The sequence below is a fragment of the Dermacentor silvarum genome, chromosome 2, assembly GCF_013339745.2.
Source record: "Dermacentor silvarum isolate Dsil-2018 chromosome 2, BIME_Dsil_1.4, whole genome shotgun sequence".
Taxonomy (NCBI): Eukaryota; Metazoa; Arthropoda; class Arachnida; order Ixodida; family Ixodidae; genus Dermacentor; species Dermacentor silvarum.
Window position 1 is genome coordinate 102,550,781 of NC_051155.1, and position 25,591 is coordinate 102,576,371.

Here is a 25,591-nt window from a genome sequence, read left to right on the forward strand (position 1 = left end):
CGCACACGGCCGCGTCGTCATGAACCACGTGTGCCGGTCGTGCGTCGTCGACAAGGTCGGCGGCATCCGCTTCTAAGAGTAGTTTCCTCCCTCTATTCCACGCCTTTCTTCATCTTCCGTATGCGTGGGTCGTTCGGAACTTGCTTCCTTTGGGGCTCATGACAGAAAACGTGCGTTAGGCTGCCACAGTTGCAAGCACGTTGATCGGAATGTGCAGCTCGCACCTCAACTACCTGAACGTCGCCCCCGAGGGCTCCGATGTCGCTGCGCATGCGTGAGCTGAGAGAAGGTGAAAAAGGAGAACAACTCTCCTTTGCCGGATGTGACGTCACATTGTTGTTTGTTTTTTGCTTTTTGAAATAGCTACTCTCGAACTCAGACACTAGGGCTCCCTCCTCGTTCACGCGCGCATGGGTGTCGGCTGCACCACGCTCTGCGCGCGCTATTGTGCATGTCGGAAAGGCCCAAGCGTGCGCGATATTCTTGCGAGCACAGTTTCGTGGGCTTGGACTCCGTGAGATTTGCTTTCGCCATATGTGAATTAACGGCTTGCCGACAGGTCAACCGCCGCTGTACTTCGGTGAATACATTGTTTTTCGTGATTCTGAAATAGCAAATGGTGCATCGCTGCGTTGGCGCCTTCAATCGAGTGCGGTTGCTGCGCATAGCAGGTGATTTAATTGCGCAAATACGTGCTACATTATCGGTGTAAATAGTGAAAAACTTAGGCTGTGAGCCTTACTACAGTCAATCTGTCGGTTACCACATATTTCGCTGTGACCCACTGCACATTTCTTGATATCCAATAACGATCTGCTTCAAATATCTCTGTTGAAACCACCTCTTCAAGACTCTGTTGATCGTGTAGCTTAGTATATTTCTTTTTTTTTCTTTTTCGCTTACGACTCGCGATGGGCAGCAGCGTTACGTCCGTGAAAGCATTGCTTTCGAGCAAACCTTTTCGAATTAAGTTTTCGCTCATATGTCCACGAGATAGCAAATTTCAGTGTTACATTAGCCGCTATATTTTCCAATTTCATGTGACCTAGATTTAAGCTACCTGAGGTTGAAATTACGCGCCGAGGCTTTTAGCAAAAATAGTTGTCAGCTGAAAATCAAAGCGGTGTGCCACTTTTTGGATGTTGTGATATTTGTGAAATTGATTATATTTTTCCCCTAGTGATGCCAAACTACTTACTGGTCACATGCTTGGACTTCTGAAGGAGTACTTGAAAAGTTTTCCTTCCAATCCAGCATTGTAACTGACGCCTGTCACAGGTATGACAGTGGTATTTGCCCTGCCGCACTGCCATGAGTTCAAGATCCAGATGTGTCTCATGTAATAACTGTGCACGCCGACTGTCTCTACCCGTATGTCACTAGAAAGTACAAAGGATACATTTCTGCATTGTTGCAACATTTATTTTTCGTTAAATGTTCAAAATATTTTTTTCTTTTCCTGGTCAATAAGGACTTGCACAGATTGCAGATTTGCATAGTTTAGAAAAAGCATTGCATAGTGGGCCTGTAGGTGTTTTTGAATTTAATGTTACCCTTCAGACTGGCTAAATATGTTGACAGCAACAGCGAATACCTCCTTGCTGTATTTGCATTTCCTTGGAATGTCTGTTCCATACGGGTTCTTCATAACAGTACATGGTGCCATTTAGTTTCTACCGTGTCGAATTGACCATTTGCAGAAGTCAGAGCGCCACCTAGCGCGAAAAACAGGAAGCTTGCGCCTCGCCGCTTGGTTGGAAAACATCCGGGCTCCAGCCTTTCTTCCGTACGGCGGCATCGGGTAGCGACATTGTGTTAGCGCAGCTTCTGTCACGTTTTGTCGACGTTCTTTGGTGGTCGCACGTGACATTCGTTAATTATGATTGAAGAGGACTCCATTCCCTTGCCGTTTTTGCAAACGGGATGGACAACCGACTTCTCGGAGTGCCGGATAACGAGCGACAATGCGTGGCGTTATCTGCACGCCAACACTTCGTCCGTTCGTCAGGCACACCGCGGATGGGCTTTGAAAGAAGAAGGGTATGTTAAGAACTTAAAACTTAACGTAAATACCGCAGACCCTGCACTTGGCATCATACGAGCTACGTGCACGCCATCCATGAAGTCGGGCATCTACGTGGTTACCGCATGGTTCAAGAAAGCCGTTGGCGACATTGCCGGGGCGCACTGTGAATGTGTGGCCGGGTGAGTACTTTCTGCCTGTCGCATTTCTCGAACTTTAGCTATTGCATGAAACGGTAGGTGTGCTACATGTGCTAGCTTGCCAATGTCTTATTCGTCTCGTGCTGTTTCGTCAAACTGCTGTGTTATACAGGTGTCGCACGGCGCACTTTTGATCGCGATCAAGCCCGATCCGGGTCGAATTTTTTGGTCGTGTGACAGCAGTATTAATCGTATCCCAAATTTCGCATGCGCTATAGTACGCGGCAGGTTATTCAGGGTGTTTTTGCGAGCGCTAAGGCCTCAATGTATACGCCAGCTTATTTTGTACTTTACATTAGCTTAAATGTGGGCAGCGCGTGCGTCCGCCGGACAGTGCGCTCGCGCTTACTCGCGAATGCCAATAATATCAAGGCAGATATTCGGCCGAGTTGGTTCGAAGTCATGGTGGAAGATAGCGCTACTTAACAGACAAGTACAGAAGAAATGACGAGCGCAGACTCACAAAATTTATTGGAAATGAATAATCAGATATACATATATGTTACCCGCCGTGGTTGTTCAGTGGCTATGGTGTTGGGCTGCTTAGCACAAGGTCGTGGGATCGAATCCCGGCCACGGCGGCCGCATTTCGTTTGGGGCGAAATGCGAGAACACCCGTGTACTTAGATTTAGGTACACGTTAAAGAACCCCAGGTGGTCCAAATTTACGGAGTCCCCCACTACGGCGTGCCTCATAATGAGATCGTGGTTTTGGCACGTAAAACCACACAATTTAAATTAACAGATAATACATATGTTATCAGCAGATGCCCAAAAGAACATAGACTGGCCGTACCTGTTTGCGCTGTTTTTCACATTGCACTCAATCGTACTCGCATTTGCTTAGATTGACTCAGTGACGAGCGCTTAAAACTTGTTTCAGAAATGAGCGCGCATTGACGACTGCGAAAAAAACTTATTTTTAAAAATATTTTGCAGCCTCAGCGAGACATGCCAGCACGTTGCTGGCCTTCTGCTCAGCGTTGCGGATCTGGCAGAGGACAAGGGAATGGAAGTCGCCTGCACGGACCTACCATGCAAGTGGATTGTTCCCGCAGAAGGTGTGGCACAGATGTACCACTTACATATGACACCTCCTTAAAGGCACTCCTTTATGGTAGCATTTTGGCATCTCGAACATGCAGTTTTTAAGCTGTGCTCCATAATCACATGTACAGGATATTTACAAAAAACAGTTCGTATGTGTGAGTTGTGTTTAAGCAAAGTCAAGAACAATACATACTTTCATTGCATACACAATAACTTTATTCAAATACTCAGTGTACATACAGTTTTATAGGTTGGCCCCACCAAAACTAATTGCAATCTAGCACTGACAACTGTCACGGGAAGTAAGCATGGAAAGTGTGCTCTAAATGTTCGAAACAAGCACATCAAGGCATGGTGGTGAATATAGCGCTGATAGAGTGCCGACAAAAACTGTTACTACACTCACACATGGAGCAGAACGCAAGTTGTGTAGCCATCGATTTTGTTCGGCCTTCTCTGTGTGCAGAATCACCAGGCACACAACAGCACTTTATATCAGTACAGTCATGCTGCAATATTTCAGTTCCTATTCCTGCCTTTTCACAAGGTTAAAATGTCACTGCTGAATGCCATACATGACCTTTTTTCCTTCAGTTTATGTTGTGCTGGCCACAGTATACATCTAACCTCCTCTTGTATGCATTTTTTGGAGATGATAAGCGACCTTATTGGAATTGGCATTGTTTCTCATAATGGATGTCTCACTGGTGATGACACATTTCATGATTAGGATTGTGGAGGTAATACGATCGTCGCTCAGTAAGGTTGAAGGTGTAACAGCCGCTACTTCCTGCCCAGAGAAGTCAGAGGAAAGTAGTTGAAAAGTGAGTGAAGCATCCTAAGAATGCCAACTGCAGCAATATACTGACTGCTCTGCTAGGTTCATCTTATCTGCAACAGAATATGTAACGTGGGCCTTCCTATTTTCTGTGTATTAGGCTAGAAAAAGTTCAATTATGTGGCACAACTAAGCCATATTTTACTGTATTGCAGCCAAGAAGCCCGCTCCAAGGCTGCCTTTGGTGGAAATCTCTTTCCGCAAATATAAAGTCAACAAGCCACTGCGTCCAAAAAAAAAGGCGACGATACAACCCATGCAGCCACCTGTCGCCCCCTACCGAAAATCAAGTGGAGCATTTCAGGGAGAGCCTCACGGAATGCTACCCCAGCCTCCAAGCGCTACGCTACATGGGGCAACAACCGGCACAACATGTACCTGAGCCATCTGCACAATTAATTGGAGACGAAGAAGACCTGTGGAGCGACAGAGTGCAAGAGATTATCAGTGCACACGTCATCTTTGAAGCCCATAGAGAAGGACGACCGTGACAAAATATGTGCAACCACAACAGGGCAAGCCGACAACAAAAACTGGCATGCTGCCAGAGTTGGCCGGCTTACAGCCTCCCTTTTTAAGCGGGTGTGCCGTTGCATCAAGCCAGAAAGTTTGCTGAAGACCCTGCTCTATCCAAGTGATAGGGCAGTGTCTGCCGAAGCAATGGTGTACGGAAGAGAACATGAAAAGGATGCCGTTGAGGCATATGCACTCCTCCTAAGGAGTCTGGACAGGCAGGTCACAGTGCATGAAACAGGCCTGCATATACACAGTGACCATCCGCTGCTGGCTGCATCACCAGATCGAGTTGTGAGGACGGATGGAGAGGAGGGCATTCTCGAAGTGAAGTGCCCGTTTTCCAAACGGGGACAAACTATGGATGAAGCCTGCGAAGACAGCAAATTTTGCTGTAGGCTAGAAGATGGTGAGGCTGTCTTGAAAACAGACCATGAATATTATTTCCAAATTCAAGGGCAGATGGCCATCACAGGTCACAATTGGTGTGACTTTGTTGTCTGGTTTGGGCCAAACAAGGTCCACCTTCAGCGCATACCCTACAATAGAGTGTTCTGGGATACTGAAATGCTCCCCAGCCTACTTCACTTTATGAGGTATGCTCTGATACCAGAGATTCTCACAAGGCGCGTGAAGCGGCTGAACAGGCTTTATATAAAGGGGCAATATGTCTCTTACAGAAAGCTGTTGAACGGTTTTTTTGTGTGCGAACACCACGATGGCCTGGTGATGAAAATTAAAAGAATAGCAAGCAAAGTCAACTGATGGGTAAACTGTGTGTTTTGACAATGTTAATAAACAACTATACATTGTATTTCGTGTTGATGTCAATGAAACAACAAAGAAAAGAAGTGATTGTTGCCTGGTGGCTAGAGCAGTGGGCTCCTGTGCTCAACAGCAGAGGTTACGTGTGGGCCACACATTTTATTAAAGCGAGACGGGAACCAACAACATCCTGCAATGTACCAAAAATGAAATAAGACAACCTTTTCGAGTGCTAGTGCAATCTAATGGCAGTACTATGCCAGCATAAAATGCAATTGACATTCGTTTTACACCTGTAATAGTGATGGAGAATGATGCCACAAAAGTGGATAAAACCATTTGCAGTGAAGAAAGATGCATAGGACAATTTATTTTACCCTCAAGAAACCCGGTTGGGGTATTACAGAAGTGGGAAATATGATCAAAGAAGAGCACTTAGTCACTAATCTAAACAATAAGAATGCATAGAAAGAATAAGTGTCGCTTTAATCAACCTCTGCAACAAGCACTTGGAAGCTGTCACTCGTCCTTTATCAATGGTGGTTTGTAGTTGCAGAGGAAACAACAAACCCTAAACACTTGCTCAGCAATATCCATCATGCTGATAGGAAATGCTCTACTTAATATCTGGAATGTTTTGACGCGTCCTATCGCGCGTTCCACATGGACTCTCGCACATGCGATGCGACGCGTTCGCTCCACAGCTTCAGGTCTCATCTGGGGCTCGTGTTGCTCACGGAATGGTGGTCGGAAAACTGCGATTCCTGGTGGCAAATAAGGAAACGTAAACCCCTTGTCTACCATTATTGCGTCTCCGTCATTCATAAGATCCAAAAGCCCACTGCACTGTAGCATAGTCTTGTCAGACACAGAACCTCCCCATAGACGAGACACATAAGCAATATAGCCATCAGGTGTACACCCCAAAAGCACCTTGTAAGTATTGTAGTGCTTATAAGTTGAAAATGTTTGCCTCTGTGCACTAAGTGAAGAGGGCCGCTGTATGCGAACTTCTGTAGCATCTAGCACCAACCTAGTATTTTCGAAACCTCGAAAAGATCCTGGCAGGTACGGTGCTAACATCTCCCTTGTTGGTATTTGCACCCTCGCTTCCAGTTCAAGCTCAAGGAAATTAACCCAGGTGGCAAAAATGCGGCTGACATGGCTTGCGGACATTAAAAAGTTTCGAGCAACCTCTTCTCCAGGCATGCCAGTTTTTAGCCGCACAAGTACCATGAAAAACTCTGCTTCAAGTTCCCGTTCCCTTGGTCTGCCAGGGACATTACTATTAGCTTTCCTTTCTGCACCCCAGTACGACATTTTACTGGCTCGGGGCTCAAAGTACTCGAAGAGACTTCGAAAGACCCCATAATTAGGCAGGCCAGTATAAAAATTTTAGCACACTTCTTAGCCGAGAGTTTTATGACATTTAAAGTCAGGATTCTAGAATTCGCTTCGTCAAGCTTCATTTCAAGCCTAATATTCTTTCTTTCTAAAGAAGCAATTTTTTGGTGGAGCCATGCTCTTTCTCTCTGTGCATCACTGCTCGTTGAAGCACTTGGGTAGCTGGTGCTTGCCTGGGAACCTATGATAATGGCATAGAAAGAGATAATAAAACTACTTAAGTCATGTAAGCAACCAATAGACAAAAGCCAGCTTTGCTAGAAAATTTGCACAGGGTGACAACAGCCACATTACAATAACTTATAATCAGTTGAGCAGCCCGATGAAGTACGCTTACTAATCCAGAGGCTAAATCCATTGTTTACTTTGAACACAACACTTGACATGCAATTTTCTGATGGTATTATTAAATTTCTTGGCACAAGCTTTCAAGGCAGATATAAGCTACAGAGAAGGATGTGAAGCACCTAGAAAGTTGATCAAATCAATGCAGTGAATGTTAAAATTAGTAAAACTTCACAGCTGCAAAAGTTTTACTTTAAAGAAAGGCACGATGATAGTGAAGGTATAGCCTTATGATTAAATTACTGCAGTTGCTTACCAATCACTGATGTTTGCAATGTCACAGGAGCGGTGCCTTGCCCAGTAAGATTCATTTGCATGTCACCTGAGAAGAAATAGCACAGTTTAGGTCACTGATATCATTGTGCTGATAGTAAATTTTCGTATAAGACACTAAAAACTAAGAATGTCAGCACTGACTTGGAATTTGTATCATTACATACTTAAAACTTGACTGCTGCTCGTGCACCATGTATTGGGTCCACGTTAAAGAACACCAGGTGGTCAAAATCGGTGTCCCATACTATGGCATGCCTCATAATCATATGGTTTTGGCACGTAAAACCCCGGAATTTTTTTAACACGACTGCTGAACAAAGAACTTCTATTGGTTGCGGCTGATTACTTCGTTGTATACTCAAAATAAAACAGCGCATCACCACATTGCACTTTCATGTTTCCTTGGTATTTCCCAATTTTCTCATACATTCTGCAAGTGCTTGCTGAATGGTGCAAGGGTAAATAACTTTTACAGCACCATTATATTTTCCTATCAGTTGCAAGTTTGAAGAAAAATATCACACTCAACTCCAACCGTGAATACAACCTTCAAGACCAATCAGTTGTGAAGAAATTCACATGTGCATCGAGCTGACAACCTTATATTTAAAAGGCACCCCGTCAGCCTCGCCATATATGCTTTGGAATGAATTCCCTGATTTACAACAGCCACGCTCAATACTTGCCATCTCTTACTTTTCCACAAATAAAAAAATACTTTGTTTTACAGATTTTCATAAGAGTAAGCACCCAATAAGTACCATAGCAAGCATGATTTGCTACAGCCAGTGGCCTTATTCTCACCATTTCCTAGTGGTTCCTGCTCAGGCATATCCTCTGTGGGTGCAGCTGTGCTTCCAGAGGGGTCAATGGGCAGCTCAGCTTCTATAAATAAATATGGAAGTCTCAATAAAATTAAGGAACAGAAACTGCTGTATTCATGTACAGCTAACGATACCAGTGATCACTTTTTTTGTTAACTATTTCTATCTGCCCGGAGTAACACACTTTGAGAACATACATGAACTTGCATCCAAGTTAACATTCAGTACCGTTAAGTTAGCCATGACATGGTAAATATTGTGCATTAATGATACACAGCAATACAACGTTATCCCTCAAAATGTGACACAGTACATACGAAAGTATCATCTCTACATGTCTACATACAGTGAATATAGACTTATCAGTGCACTCCAGCTTGCTGTTCCATAGAAACTTTCTATTTTTATGTATTAAGAATAGTCAATGAAGCATGCTTACCCTGAATGACTGCAGCAGGCTGTCCGTTCCCTGGTAGAGCCGTGGGGTCCACTTGGCTGTTTAGGGAGGCTATAGTAGCAGCCCCTACAGATGTCAAGCACATATATATCAATGCAAAGCGTATTATCTTCTAAGAGCATGTTGAAATAAAATTTGTTATGTTACATGAATCAATAAATATGTCATAGAAAAAGCCGAGCAATAATGTGACTATTTCAGAGGAAGGATAACGTAAATGCCTGGCTTGCGTACAAATCTGCGCGTGCACCTGAGGCAGTGTTGCGCGTGCACTCCTGAACACGCAACACTCGCTTGCAGTCTGGTGTGGCGGAACCAGATCACGGCAAACTAAAAACTCCAGAGCACCAACCTGCGGCCAGCTCGACCGGTCGTTGAAAAACACATCTCTACGTAGCACAACTTTACTGCAGCGGCGAATAATGCGCACGTAACCTGCTCGATGACGGATGACGTTCGGCATCATTTCATCCTGTTAGTACACCTTACTTTCGAAACACACAGAAGCATGCACACACACTACAACGATGCGAGGCTTGGCCAAAGCAAATCGGGTAACTTACGTTTGCTCTCCCGCCTTTGTGAGGCACGGTTGTGCCGCCGAACATCGGCGTCGCTGCCAGCTTTTCTGTACGTAAATATAGTAGGCACGTAGTCTGGGTGCGTAGCGAACTTCGACGGCCGGCCTGCATTTATAGACGCAATCAGTACGTAAAAGTTAAACAATAAAGGCTTTATCACACTTACCTGTGACAAAATGCGCGCCACAGATCCTGGAATGCACTGTTGGCTGCCACGCCGTGCCGTCCGGGTTCAACCGCTTCACCGCTGCCGTCCACAAACTTCTCCTTCCCGCATTAACCTTCGCAGATGGAAATCTGAAGAAATTAGTATTTCCCCTTCCATAATAATAGCTCGTGCAGCCGAAAGCGACGCAGTTGGCCGGCATGTCACGCTCGCGGACTTGCGGGGCACGTAGCACTACCGAAGGCTGCCCGAACTGAGCTGTTTGCTTTCCAACCACGGAGACGGCGCTCACAACGCCCCGCCCCGGCCGGTTTTGGCGCATGCGCAGTCGTACTTCTGCAATTGGTCAATTGTGCACTGACACTTTCAAATGAGCAAGTGTAGGTTTGTATTGTAACGGAAATAACATCAGTGCTTCCTCAATTGTCTTCATCACCGCCTTGCTAGTGCCTTCTTCAATGTGCGAGAATGGCTTGTAACAATATTTTTAAGTGTTTCATGTGAGGATATGGAATACAATAATTTTCTTCTTTTTCTCTGAACATATTCAACTGCAAAAACATGTTGACAGCTATGCCTTTTTCATGTTGGCCATAGCATTTTGTAGATAATGGTATGTCAGCTTAGGAAGTGTCTGAAGAGTATTGTTAGTTGGTGCATAATCATATTGTTGCTACTGGGAGGATCACAGGCACTTTTTTGATACTATTAACATGTTTCCATTTTTCTTTTTGTGGCTCAATCATAAGTAGACCTGGTCACTTTTTTAGTTAATTTGTCATTTACTTTTGTTACACATCAGTATTATATACTATCAATTAAGTTGCATTCATGGAGAATCCTGGCCAATCCCTCATCATGGGTGTGCCATATTTCATAGGCAACACTCATTATATAGTCTCTCTTCTTGTAGTAAGAGTGTATCCCAAAGCCTGTTTTGGATGCTTGCAGAGCAGTTGAGATTTAAACATCAATGCCAGCTCACAATTAAAGCACCTCATACGGCAATCAGCCAGCCACCTCCGCAGATGGGGAATTCGGCAGTTTGCAATCGTACTGTTTCGGTTGTCCTTGGCAGATATTTCAATTGTACACAGTGGGAATATATTGTAGGACCATATAAAAATAATGTGATGACAATGGCCATGTGGTTTAAATTATAGTAGATTACGACCAGCATTAGCTCAAGCGCTGCTAAAGGTGTGTGGTATGTAAAAATTAATAAAGTGCTGGTTTTAAATTAAAGTGCAGCCTAGCAGGTTTCGAGAATTTTTACTCTGGCAGAATGACAAAATAAAAATTATTTGAAATCAGTGATGCCACGCTGATGAGGCTTGGGCATGAACATCCTCTAGTAATAATAAGCCTGCCAAATTCACAAGGATCTTGAATGAATTCTTCACTAGGCTCAACAGTTTTGTTGTTGCCCTATATTGTTTCTATAGGAACAGTGCACAACAAAAATCTTGCGGCTTCCTGTTGTCTTAACACCCTATAATAGCCTTAGATCCATGGTTCTCAGCCATGGATGTGTCGGGACCCCTTGTGGATTGGTGGAAGTGATGGGGACCACTTGCAATGACAGGAGAGGGGGGGGGGGTATAAACTAACCCAACATGAGGCGTGAAACAGGTGCCTTTTATTGCTACTTGGCAAAAAATGGTCAAACAAAAGTGCCACTTCAACTCAATCTGGACAGCTTGTCAATACGTGATGCAGTCACGCTTAAGCAGAGTCACATATCTGCAGCCACATTCAACCTGTTTCTGTATTTGCTTTTCAAGTATGCAAGCATGCTCGCATGCATATGATATAAAACTGCAACAAAAGCTTTACAGCCATCTTATGTAGAAGGGGAAACATTTCTGCAGTCCCCAACTAGAATGCCTCAAGACTTGCAGCGGCCACACAAAAAAAAAAAAAAAATTGGTTGCTTTTTTTGTTAGTGCGGGTTTTGCGGACCCCCATTTGAGAACCACTGCCTTAGATGTAGAGCCATTTGATGTTCATCAATTAATATCTACACAGGATTTAGATGACGCCTTTAAAGACAAGTGTCCCTCATGCTTCCACATAAAGGAGCACTGACATGGGAGCTTTGTGCTTAATTTTTTATATTAATCTGGTTGCACATGCCAGCTTTTAAGATCACACCATGCCGTTGAAAAGCTGGGTGTGCTTTGAGCAATTCTTAACGAATGCCAAGACCTCATTCACTAAAAACAATACTCTTTTGACCCTTCTCAAACATCTTAACTAAAATTAATTTAATTCTGGTGTTCTACAAGTCACAACCGTGGTTGCGGACTCCGGCTTAATTTTGATTGCCTGAGGTATTTTATAGTGCACCCAATCCACACATGCATTCTTGTATTCCGCCCCTATCCGAATGAGAATTGTGCTGCTGAGGTCGCCACAGCCAGGATCGAACCCGCAACCTCAGCAGCTTCTCAGACATTTCTGTGCATTCAGCACAAAATGAGTCTGCTCTACAAACTTTTCTACTGGCACTTCTCAGGGAACATGGAGCATCACCCTCACCTTCCAAGTGGCTCCTCCCATCACACATCAAATGTGCACCAAGAAAGGCCACTGTTGTGGTGCAGAGAGGCCTTGACATGTTCGGCATTCAATAGCACAATAATGGCATGACTTACAAACTGGAGCATGCATCATTTGCTTCTGATCTACCATGCCATGATGTTGCGAAATCATGGAGCCACACTGCCTTTGGCATTTTTAAATGTTCGCATTAAGGATAATATATTTCTTGTGCACAGAAGCAGTATAAAGTTTCATAGTGTAATTAACTGATTGACAGCTACAGACGCATAAGAAAAAGATTGTGCCAGGAGTACTTAAACTCTGCAATGTTTAAATTAGCTTGGCCCATTCTTGCAATGTTACACATTTCATATGAATGCAGGTCACTCATTACAGTTATGCCAGCTTTTGTACGTTTTAGACATGCAATGTTTGCCCCAGTTTTATACGGCGATCATAGATAGCCACACCATGTTGGTAGAATAATTCAGAAGTAAATTTTAGTAAAAGCACCATTTATGCCCGGGCTTAGACTATGCCAGTGTAATTTGTGATTCTCATCAGCAATACCGAATCAATAAACTTGAACGTGTTCAGAAATTGGCAGCAAGATTTATTTACTCTTCCTATCGACGAACGCAATCTGCAACAGCCCTGCTAACAAGGGCAGGACTGCAAACGGTAAATGGCTGGAGAAAAATAGCCTGCGTAAAGTTCCGTTATCAGTTGAACGGTGAATTTACCTCAACTCACCTGCTCCCACCTGGAAGAATGTTTTTTACCCTATAACTCACGAGTTGATGTGTACAAATATGAATTTCTTGTTCACACTATAGCTATGTGGAATAACCTTGTTCCTGAAGTGTTCAATGGTGTTGATGGCTTGACTTATTTTGAACGGAATTTGGAGTTTTATTTTTTATAAGTTGTATTAGTATAGTCTTTTTCTAGTGATGTGTATTTTTATCGATGACAGATTTTACTCTATTGTATATGCACATCCCACCCTGCAACAGCCCGTATGGGCTTACAGTATTCTAAATAATAAAAGTAAAATGGGGTTGCTCCATGTTGAGGTCTACAAGCATGGCATTGTAAATGGGTGCCAGAAGCAGCAGCTTTTCAAGGTATTTTGCTGCACCATGCAAAGTTTAATTATTGTGCCCCTCTCCACTCTCGCTGGTAAAACCTGCTGGTGAACAGGGGGCTTTCAAGGTATGCTCTGCTGTTCCTAAAATGCCGCCTGATGCGGCCATCTGTTTTGCCTGCAGGACGAAAACTCCCTGGCCAGGAGTGCATCAAACATGCAGAAACGGCTGTCGATTGTGCTACTGAGGTTCTAGAGATGAACTGTAGTTTTGCTCTCAGGTTGAAAAATACAGCAATGCTGTAGCAAGCAGTGTGGTGAAAGCTGTTGCAGGGCTCTTCCAAGGCATAGCCAGCACTGCATGCTCATACTTTACACACACAAGAGGCTTTAGCAATAATACTTCTAGTAAATTGCATTTGTCCAGCTTCACTCTGTTTTTAATACTGGCAGGTTTTAAAATCCGTGAGAAAAGGTAGGTCTTTTTCTTTTAATTGGCTTATGCACAAGAAAGTGTGTGTGCATTGGAAGGGGTTAAGGCTCCTTTATCAAGTCACAATGCTTCCTGGCATGATAAAGCGAAGCCTTGTGCATTTGTCTGCAGTCACTCACTGCGCTTTCAAACACACAATCAAAACAGAGAGCACAGGAAAACACACAAGCAGTAGATTCAGCAATTTATTTGAAACAAATGCAGTTTTATTTTACAGAATGACCACATTCCCAAAAAGCAACCACATGCTATGCACATAATACAACCAACTTAGGTTAATTCAGCAGCTGTTAATGTGTCCTACCTTTATATGTTCAAATGTTTCAAGTCTCAAAGCATGCCCCTGCTTTGAAACTTGTCCTTTTAAATAACCAAATGCTAAATTTAGCACGATTACCACACTGATAGAAGAAAACTACATATTAAAATGGCAACTCCTTGTTGAACAGAAAAGTGTATACAGTAGACTTCCGTTAATCCAACTCTGGTTAATCTTTTGGTTAATTCAACTCTGACCAAAGATCTTGGCCAGCTCCCATGCAGTTCTACGGCCCTAAGCATTTGTTATTTTGATCCTAAAATTGGCATTCGCCAGATAATCCGAACTTGACCAAGCTACAGGCATGCACCTGACCCCAATAATGACCCCTTTTAGTGGCAACGCCTTTCTCGGCAGAGCTAAGGGGACAGTGAATGCATTAAACAAACGTCTATAAACGGCTATTTTTGACCCACCCTAGGAAGATTTTCAAGCCATAACGGTAGCTCACAATGTCCGATTATGGTATTGACCTGGTTCTAAAGGGCACATTTTGTTTTCGAAGGAAATTGAGCCGGAAACTGCCTGCATTGTGCACTCGAGTGCGAAAATAAAACCGCATTTGCAGCATTCATACGCTTTACCGCATAACATGGCTGTATTGCAGCGAGGGAGACTTTAGAAAATCAGCTGACATTCTCAAAAATCAGGTATGCGTTAGGTTTCTACTTGTGTTTGAAGTTTTAAGTCATTTGCACTTCAGTTTCATAGTTTGGAAAAATAGAAAGTTGGCGCACGTTTGTTTCGGAGGCGTCTTAAAGTCAATTACATACTGCCATATGAATCAGCCGTGTTTTAGCATTTTTTTGCATGTTCAATTCGACCCGCCGCATAATTAGATCAATTTCGTTGGTGCCGTCAGGGTAGAATTAACGGAAGTCAACTGTAGAAAGCCCATGCTGATGCACCAGGAAAGTAATCTATGCTGCCTCACTGCATGTAGTTTTGCTTAGTCGGCGAAAAAGCATGGAAAATGTGGCTCACACAATGTCCACAAATGTTCTGTTGCAGATTCAGTCATCCATCTTATCCAGTCTTTACAGTGTAGCCATATCACCATTTGCTTAGCCTCCTATTTCCCAAAAAGTCATTGCAAAACAAAAAAAATTTGTCGCAGTTTCACCCGAAAGGCGAAGCACCAATTGCGATAGCAAATTAGTAGAGATCTATACGGAGTAAGGATAGTAGTTTTATCAGCTGTATAAACTTGGACATGCAGCAGCACCAGCAACGCGCAGAACTGTTGTCGACGCCGTCGGCGTTTTGCCCGCGTTCGCACCGAACGCGTGCGGCATTTTTATATAAATACGCATTTGGTGCCGCAGCTAAACGTCGCCTCTCCTCCCTCCCTCCCGTCCCCTCAGAGCCTTTCGCGCGACGGAAAAAGTTGCGTTTACTCTCTATATATGGAAGGGAGGAAAGAGACGCTTAATTCTGCAGCCCTTCAGGGAGCACGGCGCAGAACGCGCGTTTTCTCTCCGACGTGCGTTCGTTCCCCGTGAAAGCGTGCGTCCCTCGCGCCCTTTCACTCGCACATACAGCGTCCTGAGCGCGGCGACGATTTCATCGCCGTTGACATTATACGGAACCTCACGGCGACGGCAGAAATCTGCTTTGGAGTGTCCATATAATTGCTATCGCAATAAAAAAGTGATCTGATTCACATGTTTTTTTGCCATCCAAGCAGTGTTTATTGTCGTTTATTATTGCTTTCTGTAACCTAACCTGCATGTTAACACTGAGCTATATGGCAAGCTTACTGAAAGCTAAAAAAGAATACTGGGCATTTACTTCTCCAAGTTATTTTTTAGACATTAAATGTTTGGTGCTTGATGGCGAGCCGCATTTGGGGAATGCTTGCAAAAACAGTAGCTTACATTGTCTTTCACTAGAATAGAGATATTAGCATCGCTGAGACAGCCACCGCCTAATTGCCTATGAGCAAGACGCTGTGGATCTGTTCATTGCAGATCCAGAATAAAACAGAGGGCAGGCAAAAATGAACTATTCTGTATCATGTACATTTGCTCTCAATTCACATGCTTACTTTATGATGCCAGCTGCTAGAGTTTTAAAGAGAACTTCGCAGAGAAACTTCATCGAGTATCTTCACGTGACCTGAACTTCCACGAACTCACCAGGAACCAGATAAAGAGCAGCAAGATTGGTCACAACTAGAATTTAACAATATTACTAGAGTCATGCGACACGGCATATATCTTGCGTTGCATTACCACAAACATGGCTCTACATAATAGTTTTCTCTGAAAACATATGTAAATGCAGGGAACTGCAGTACGTTTACCATTGTAGTGAAGTTGATCAGCTCGATCATAGAGAAGAGAAAGGAATGACAAATTGTCCTCCAGCCTAGCCCCTCCCAACATGGCAATTTTTTCTGACCAGGTCAATCTTATATGTATTTTTATTTTAATATAAATACTACAATGACTATGGATATTGCATCGGAGAGTAGATAAGAGTTGGTCAGCAATGTCAAATGCACACAACCTGTGACTTGCAAAACTAATGAAACTGGTCACTATTTAGTGACAGTTTTCTTTTGTGTGTAACAACTTGGCTCTTGACAAGTTTCTCATTCTATAAAGGTTTATATAGTGAAATATTTGGAGGCATATTTGAGGTATCACCTAACCCAAGGGACTTCCAGTGGCAGCCTGTCTGGATCTCGTGATTCCTGACAGCCACCAAAATACAGCACATCTGACTGCAGCTGTGGGAAAACGAGGGATAAGGGTTGATTGTGAGATTCATGGCAGTTCCCAAGTTTCTAACCTAGCACCTCCTCTATACGAGGTCGAGACTATGCCACTAGACCACTGCTGTGCTGCAGTCGCGATAATATTACTCATTGTACAGCTGGGCTTGTTGGTAAAGATAGACAGAATGCCAACTCAAGTGACCATCGTGTGTGTCTGCTCATCCGTGTTCTCATGCTGTGGCTCAGCCTTGAATGCATGCATAGTTTCAACACTGGCTACTATATTTTGACTACTAATATATGTAGCGATCCACATCGCCAGTGGCCACGGCACAGGACGACGAAGAAGAGAAGCCTGCTTAAGAATGACACAATAAACGGATGGAGTCACTAAGTCTACGTAGAAACTTTACATTGGCGCAGTCGAGGTCTGGAACCTGCAAATGAAGATCAAGTTCGACATCACGCGCCGTGAGGGGCGACCCGTAATCGTGGGTTTCCAACCGGATGGTGAGAGATATGTCGGGCTGCCGGAGGACACCACCGCTCCGAGTCTTCTGGAGACGATTTCCCATGTAGCCGGAGCCTCTGTAGATGACCTCGTCACTCAAGGTAGTGTGGCTGTCAGCATGAATCTTGATGATTTGGATGCTTGTTTAGGAAGAGCCCCACCTTTCAGTGCCTTTCAGATGAATCCTGTAGAGCTCTGGAATAGTGCTATTGTCTACAGGAAGAGAGGCACTAATATCAAAAAGTACGTTTTTGAAAAGTGGCGGTTGCTTCGTACTGCTGACTCCACATTGGCGGATTCTTCTGTCATCACTCTTGTTGTACATGGTATGACTAGACATTATCAAAGACAGATTCAAGTGAGGTCGCTTACTACTATGGACGAATTGCTACTAGCACTGACATATGCTACATATCCTGAATACCGTGCACCTGATAAGGAGATGTCGGTCGGCAGAGGCGATTACCGTGACAACACAGCCACATCATTGGGGGCAGAAAAGACTAGCACTGATTGTAACCGACACTGCAGCGTGACGCCCAATGTACAGGCTCAGGACTTGAATGAAGAGAAATGTACTGTTGAGGAAACTGTATTTCTCACGAAGACAGGCATTTTGAGTGTCAAGATGCTAGTGGATGGCCACACTTTGTCAGTCTTAATTGATACTGGTGCTTCTGTAAGTTTATTCAACGAGAGCCTAGTCGATGCTGACAACATTGTGCGTGGGAAGACAATTCGTGTCTGTGGCTACGATGGTTCTTGTCGAGAATATAATAGATGGACGTCAGCTGATGTGGAGTTTGAAGGTGAAAAATCAAAGGTTCAAGCATTGGTGGTGCCCAGAGTCAATTTTGATTTTATCTTAGCAAGACCTGATATGAAACGCATGAAGATTAATATCCTCTGGAATGATTTGGTCACCATAGGAACAGGCTGTCATCAACTTCATATCGCCCAAAATACTGATCGTAAGCTGTCTTCAGCAGAGGATGTGCCTTTGAAGTTTCCAGAGCTTTTGTGCATTGGCTCATATCCAGAAGCCACAACAGCCCTTGAGGTGCCTTTCCTCTTACGCGACAGCACTATAGTGAAGAGAAAGCCATATAGTCTCAGCCACGAAAAAAAGGTATGGTTAAAGCAGGAGCTTCAGGGAATGTTGGAGGCGGGAATAATCAGGCCTTCTACTTCGTGTTTTGCCTCGCCTATTACGATTGTTCCAAAAGAAGATGGGTCATTTCGTCTCTGCACAGATTATAGACTAGTAAACAAGCAAACAGATCTCTTCCCATATACAATGCCGAGAATTGATGAAATAATTGACGAGACTGGAGGATGTCAGTGGTTTTCCCGCATTGACCTATGTAAGGGATATTGGCAGGTACCACTAAGAGAGGATACCAAGAAATTTACAGCATTTGTTACCCCTTTCGACATATACGAGTACAATAGGCTGCCGTTTGGATGGGAAAACTCCGGATCATGGTTTCAAAAGATGATGAACGATGTGCTAAAGAAATTCATCGGAAAGTTTTGCAATGTGTATGTGGACGACATAATTGTATACTCGAAAATAAGGGAAGATCATGAAGAGCATCTGGCAAAGGTCCTCGAAGCCTTCAGCACTGCTAGACTGAAGATCAACATTAAGAAAAGTGAATTCTTCTGCAAGGAAGTAGTATTTGATGGACGAACCAAGGGCACTAAAGAGGAGAGCGTTCAGCGCATCAAGAAGCTGGCCAAACCCTAGGACATTCATTCTTTGTTCAACCTTGAACTTTGTGTGCGGACTCTACCGCCAGTCTTGGCTATGCCTGACCACAAGGAACAGCAAGATGCCACCTCACCCCCAGATGTCAAATGATGTGGCGGGTCAAGGCAGCAAGACTGTGTTGTATTCAGCAATACTGACAACCATATTGTGGAGCACCGGCTTTCCTCCTATGTACAGTCTGTTTCACACTTAGGGGAAATCTCGGAGCGCATTGCATCGCGATGCAGCGAGCGCTGGAGTCAGGCGCCGGAAGCAGCTCACGCAGATGCTCAAGGCGCATTATCTTGTGTCGAGCTGTCGATGCGGTTGGTGGCCAGCCGCGTTGAGCAGTCGACGCTGTTCAAGATAACGCGCCTTGAGCGTCTGCGCCTGTGCGAGCTGCTTCCGGCACCCGACTCCAGCGCTCGCCGCATCGCGATGCAATGCGCTCCGAGATTTCCCCTAAGTGTGAAACAGACTGTACAACACGACACATCAGCAGAATAAGAACAAGGAAATGCCCCACACATGTGCACGGCGCTAAACTGGACGCACTACCTGCAAGAGAGAATGAGGGAGAGTGAACTTCCACGTCACTCGAGTACCTGCTTACAAATGTTTTTTTTTTTTTTTTTGGCACAGCATCAAAGCTGCGATTGAGGTAATGCCCAGCACCATATCGAATATAAAGCACAATAGGCCAACATAGAGAAACCAAAAACAACTGCACGCACAACGCGTCACCAAAGCAAACACAACACCTGCTTTATATGTTGCATATGAGCTGAAATGGGTGAATCTCAAATTCTGCGAGTGTCGCATAACATCTGAAAGCATTAGCTGCTACGAGAGAACCAGTGAGGTTAATCTGGCGAGCTATGCATGCATCTGTAGCCTAATATGCAAAGAATTGGGCTGCTGCACTAGAGACTCGTGTTCAATACCCACCATCAGGAGCATTACTAATTATTAATGAAGCTACCTGGGCAGGTGTACTAAGAAATTCAAAAATAGATCATGATAATGCTTTGCATTAAGAGACAACTTGCTGCCGCTTGGAGCTTAACCCACATTTTCTGCTTTGCGCTTGCGATGCTCTACCAAGTGAGCTACGTCAGCAGTTGTCCCAATGTCCATTTTCTTGGATAGTTGCACGTGTACCAAACTTTGTCCTGAAAGTGCTAGGCAGCAGAACTAACAGCCATGATGGCAGATGTGAAGTATCCTTTAAACCCCTGACATTAAATACAACATTATCTTAAAAGCAGGCAACTGGCCAATGAACACTCGTGTTCTACCTTGAGGCAATAAGGCTGCCAATGTTGAGACATTTGCATTTTATGAGCGACAAAAATCAGGGGAACCACGGAGCTCAATTTCTTGTTAGTAACAAGCACGTGATGGCAACAGACAACGAAGCAACAGTGGCTGCATAGAGAAAAATGGGCTACAGCTCATGACAAGCATTGGCAACTCACAATAGAATTCTTTCTCTACAATTTATTGTCTCAAGACACCTCGAAGCAAAATTTGTGGATTTACTTTTAGTATGTCTTTTGCGACTGCAAATTTAAATGCATGTAATACTTTGTGGCAACTTGGAACATTTTAATGTTTAGCATCTCCATACTTTAAATCTGTGGACAAGCTTTGCTACCTTTTCAGAACAATAATTACCTGGTGTCATACATGATGACTCAAACCACTATTAGTTAAAGCAACCTTCAAAGGAGCAGAAGCATTCCCTCAGCAAACAGATATACATACCAGGTTTAGACTGAGCAAACTAAGCAGTACTTGTGGCCATTTGTTTTCAACAAGGCAGAAACAGGTCAGATGTTGACAAAGACAACAAATATAAGGTGCGGCCAAAAGAAATAAGCAGAAGCTGTAAAGACAGCAGCAGCACAGTGAAACAAATTATACAAATGTGCACACGGCAAGCGTTCCTGAGGACAACACACAACGTCACTGCCGCAGTTAGAAGCTAATCCTCCACAAGAAAAAAAAAAAAAAAAAAAACCAAGATTGTTTTGCTCAAACAGCACGAGTGTGGAGTTGCTTGATATTATAAAAACAGCACAGACAACAAGTAAGGCAGACACAGTATTTGTATCATCTGCCTTCCTGCTGTTTTTACAATGTCGATTACGGTTGCAAAGGTACGCACATGATCTACGAACAACGAAAGCAACGGACGTGAATTAAGGTGAGCTGAATTCGTACACTCATATATGTTTAATTTTGAAGGTGCCCGTAAAAGCGACAGCAGCAGTAAAGCGGGTTTGTTTAACAGCTTGCTCACAACGTACACGTACATTGCACGATTTAACTCCACGGCTCTCAAAAGAGTTGCTAAGAAGCTGTAAGTGAAAGAAATACGCTTTCGTTATCTCACTGCAACAAATGAAAGCATCTGACGCACCTACCGCGGTCAGCGCAAGCAGTGAGCAAGGTAATTGAATGCAGCCATGTATTGCATGGGTAAATAAGAGGCGCATAGCGTAGTCATCCCATAGAGATGGAGAAAGAAAGACCTACGCACGAGATATATACCAAAGGACGGCATACACCGATAGAGCTAGTTGAGTGCATGCATTTTCTGGCGCGTGAACGCTTCCGCCGTTCGTTTTACATCGGAGTAACGCGTAGGAACTGCGATAGTACTTGTTGAAGGCACGAACGAATAAATTATCCCGCGATCACTACGATACCTGCGACAACCGTTTTGTGCTCCTTCGAATTTCGAGATCACATCGGCCACTGCTCAAATGCGCAACCGGTTGTTTTTACAAGTGTCAGCTAGAGAACGGGCAATCGCACGACACTCACCTTTGCTCCAAATGCGTCGCGGCAGCTGAGCAACAAATGTCATCAAGCCCAACCCCGCAATGTCCGCAATTTCAGCTTCTAAGCAAGTGCAAAAAACGAAACTTGAATGCTCACAATGCGCGCGTGAACGAGGAGCGAGCCCTAGTGTCTGAGTTCGAGAGTAGCTATTTCAAAAAGCAAAAAAAACAAACAACAATGTGACGTCACATCCGGCAAAGGAGAGTTGTTCTCCTTTCTCACCTTCTCTCAGCTCACGCATGCGCAGCGACATCGGAGCCCTCGGGGGCGACGTTCAGGTCCGGTAAGGTGGTGCCGACTGCGCGTGTCGTCTGCTTGGCTAGAGCAGTTTCGCAGTGGTTGCGTCGATTTCTGTGTTTGCGTTTTCCGCGTCATTACGATGTTGCGTGTTTGTTCTTGCGTCAGAAAAGCTTCGAGTGAGTTTGTGGTTGCTCTGCTCCCGTGTCTGTGAGTAGGAGAACTATGTGACGGCGGTGAAAGAATGCTGAAACCACAGCGACAGTGAAGCTTTGCGTGGTTGTGCTGGAGTAGTTACTGCTCGAGCAAATGGCTTGTATTCTTGTTCACTGCACCATCTGATGGCACACGGCTCACAGAATGGAAACGAAGGATAAAAAAAACGACAAAACGCTGACGCCAACTGCTGTGGTGTGTGAAAAGTATTTAAAAAGCTGGTTCATTGAACGCACATTCTCTATTAACGTGAACGGCGTTTTCAAAGATCTTCGCCGCAATAAATCGCGTGTGAAATCGATGCGATAAGTACGATATTTCATAAGTATCCTACAAAACTTGTATCTCAAAGCAGAAAATTAAAGAGAGAAAATATATACGTATAGATATATGTATGTGCGAAAGAACTTCCATCAAAGTGGCAAAGGCGCACCCAGTCGGTGGCCTCCTTAATTGTTTTGATCAGCCGTTGAGAGCGCCGAATCGGAGAACTTCAAAGGATCTGGTGTCCACCGCAAAGCTTCTGTATCAGAAGAGTGCGCCCAACGCCATAGTTCTGGTATCCACCGCAAAGCTTCCGTATCAGAAGAGTGCGCCCAACGCCGTAGTTTCAAAGCCGCGAGTGCTGATGGATTGCAAAATGATGGTGCACAACGGCTCCAAACCACCAGCGAAAGTCGCCATCTGTACTGCATGCAATACGCGACCTCGTGGGGTCTTTAAGATAAATAAATGAAATCTCAATCTATATTCCAGTCGCGTGGATGAATGTGGTATCTTGGCCAGTGAAATGATTAGCTTATGCCTATTGAGAAGGTGAAATGAATAACTTAATGTAATGTACTTGCGACCTTTATTTAAAGAAAATGGTAGTGTTCTGAATGCTATGATGATGACAGCTAGAAGACAAAACAGGTCGCACAACTTGTGATGAGCTACGTATAATTCTTGATCAAGAAAGTTGCCTTAATTAACAGCTCCAGCTTGTTTATCGTCGAAGCAGTTTAACTAAAGCCTGCTTCAAAAAAGCAGTACTATAGAGTTCACTATACTATAGAGACATGCATGGTTCTCGCTGAAGAATGTTTGTTAGATCTTATGAAAACACGTACAATATACGGGGAACATTGTACGTGTTTTCTGCATGTACCAAATAGTTCTCATATACTAATCAAGCAACCAACCTTCTCGGCTCACCCTGGCAAGCTTTCGCTCGTACCTACATAATACGGCGTGCGGCCGCAATATTATATCGCACTTGGGTTTTATATACGGATCATGGCGACGGTGGAAATTCGCCTGGAGTGTCCACACACTATCGCAAAAAAAGCAAAAGTGCAGGAAAGTATGGGGAAAACAAACAATCAATAGGAGTAATTCCATACAGGAAAATTCTGGCAAGTGAAGCAAAAGTTAATATTTTGCCCTGAAAGAGCAGCTCTTGCTGCACGTATAAGTCGCATCACGGCATGCGATACAATGGTGAGTTTGTCAAACGTATAATGATGAACACGCGAAGCACATATACGAGCATCATCAAAGAGAAGTCATATACAGGGGGGTTTTTACAGACAATCCAGATTTTTAAAAAGAGGCTATATAAGAGCATCCAACATGGCGTTGTCTTGCAGATGTGTTCCGAGGCGAGGCGGAAATACATTGCCGCTAACAACGTGAGGTTCAGAAGACGAATTAACAAAAAATTATTAATTAGCTTTTTTATACAGTTTTTGAGCTGGCGAATATGAAGGCACTCACATTTTAACGCACCTTATGTTTTTTACCTTGAAAGTAGCATTTAAATTGAGATATTTATGATAGAACTTCGACGGTCAATTCAGGCAATACGCTGGAGCGCAGAAAAGGCGACCGCGCGCTGTCGTATCAGAGCGAAATACCGTGACGACAAGCGCGAGAAAGTAGCAAACCGAACGTCTCGGCTGTAGTCGCGGCAGTTACTGAAGCGTCACATATTTGATTTGCCTGGCAAGCATGTGCGGCTGTGTGTCGAGTTAGAATTTGGTGCGGTATGCTGTCATTCGAACTTCGCCGCACACTTCTTGAATATCTCGAATTAGGGCGATTCTCCAGGTCTTTAAAAGGTGTCCACGAACTTCTCGTGTGGATGAAAATGTAACTGCCTCCTATTTTGTCATTTAGACAACGGTCCCCACAAGGCCCGAATAAAAAATGTAATCAATAAAATTTTGCTAATTAGTCTTCTGAAGCTCACGTTATTAGCGGCAATGTCCGCCTCGCTTATGAACTCGTCGGTGAAAACACCAGGTTCGCTTCGTTCATTACTTTTTAAAAATAAAAATTTGCATTGTCTAAAGAAAAAAAAACATCCTATATATAGTCAGTTTCAAAGATCCATATAAATTAGGCATTCTTATTCTCTATTAGTAAAACGTCGCCGAATAAGTATACTTTAAAAATCCTACGTTGCAATCAGCTGGAATGTCTTAGAAAACGAATGTAGTTCTTCCTTTTCCTAAATTGAACCATCGGAGGTTCGACACTCGAAACAGAGCTAGCTCGTACGTAAGCTCAAACGCAGGCCGCAAGCAGTAAATAAGCCTTCTTATAGTCAAAAGAAACCCTATATTAGAAATCACCTTTTTACATGAGAAATTTACTGCTCCTACGGATTTATAAATACAAAAAAGCGCAGCAGCCCCTATGTGAAAACAAGGCGGTCTATGAAGAGCGGGTGGCGCCACGGCACACACCTAAGGTCCCTCACACACACCCGCACTGCAGCGCTCCTAGCGGCAGCCGCCGACATTCATTGCAAACGGTGCCACCCGGAAGGCCGCGGTCGGCACACTAGCCAGTATATTCTAGGCACTATAGAGCAGCGGAACCATTCTAGTACACTGTAGCGGAACCATAGAGTTTCTCACTATAAAACCTAGAGGGAAATGTGGCGCTGCTGTGCCGTGGTAGAGTGTACTAGACAATGGTCGAGTGGGCCGAACGGCGCCCTGCCGCTGAGGCGCCGCGTGTGGAAAAATAGTGCGAGGGCGCTGCGAGCGAACTGGATTGGGGCGGAGACGCGCTCCGTGGCATATTCAACGTACTTTCGCTGCGGGCTCCGAGGCCGATTGCGCATAGTACGCCCTTAAAATAGCACTTTATTTCAACTGCAACTTTATGTTTACACCATTTGGCAAACATATATATTTGAGGCATAGATTATACAACGCGACGTCTTCAATTTTGCTGTCGTTGTCATGCGCGTCGTCTGCCGTGAGCGCGCGTTCGCTGCGCGGACGCTGGCGGGCGCCCAGTTTTTCTCGCAGAACCTCTGTGCAGTACATTTTTTAATGGTTTAGTTGCTTCGGTGCGCCCATGACTCTTGACGGCCGGTGCCCAATGTAGTTTTAGCCAGGTGAACTGCTGTTGTTACCACTG

At 44.2% G+C, this 25,591-nt stretch overlaps 3 protein-coding genes across 3 annotated transcripts in view; 1 reads left to right on the forward strand and 2 right to left on the reverse strand.

The window, feature by feature from the left end:
• LOC125943110 (uncharacterized) overlaps positions 1 to 25,591 on the reverse strand; it is a 492,224-nt gene that overhangs the window by 346,045 nt on the left and 120,588 nt on the right. The gene's annotated exons all lie outside the window — the stretch shown is intronic.
• Positions 647 to 4,724, forward strand: LOC125943111 (uncharacterized). Its single transcript, XM_049661506.1, has 3 exons — positions 647 to 2,205; positions 3,163 to 3,284; positions 4,267 to 4,724. The coding sequence occupies exons 1-3, from the start codon at positions 1,880 to 1,882 to the stop codon at positions 4,491 to 4,493; spliced, it is 675 nt and encodes a 224-aa protein (XP_049517463.1). The 5' UTR covers positions 647 to 1,879; the 3' UTR covers positions 4,494 to 4,724.
• LOC125943496 (uncharacterized) lies at positions 5,494 to 9,684 on the reverse strand. Its single transcript, XM_049662837.1, has 7 exons — positions 9,443 to 9,684; positions 9,259 to 9,381; positions 8,678 to 8,761; positions 8,219 to 8,299; positions 7,395 to 7,460; positions 6,794 to 6,974; positions 5,494 to 5,509 (listed from the first exon to the last, which is right to left on the reverse strand). Exons 1-7 carry the CDS (start codon positions 9,642 to 9,644, stop codon positions 5,494 to 5,496), a joined length of 753 nt encoding a protein of 250 aa, XP_049518794.1. The 5' UTR covers positions 9,645 to 9,684.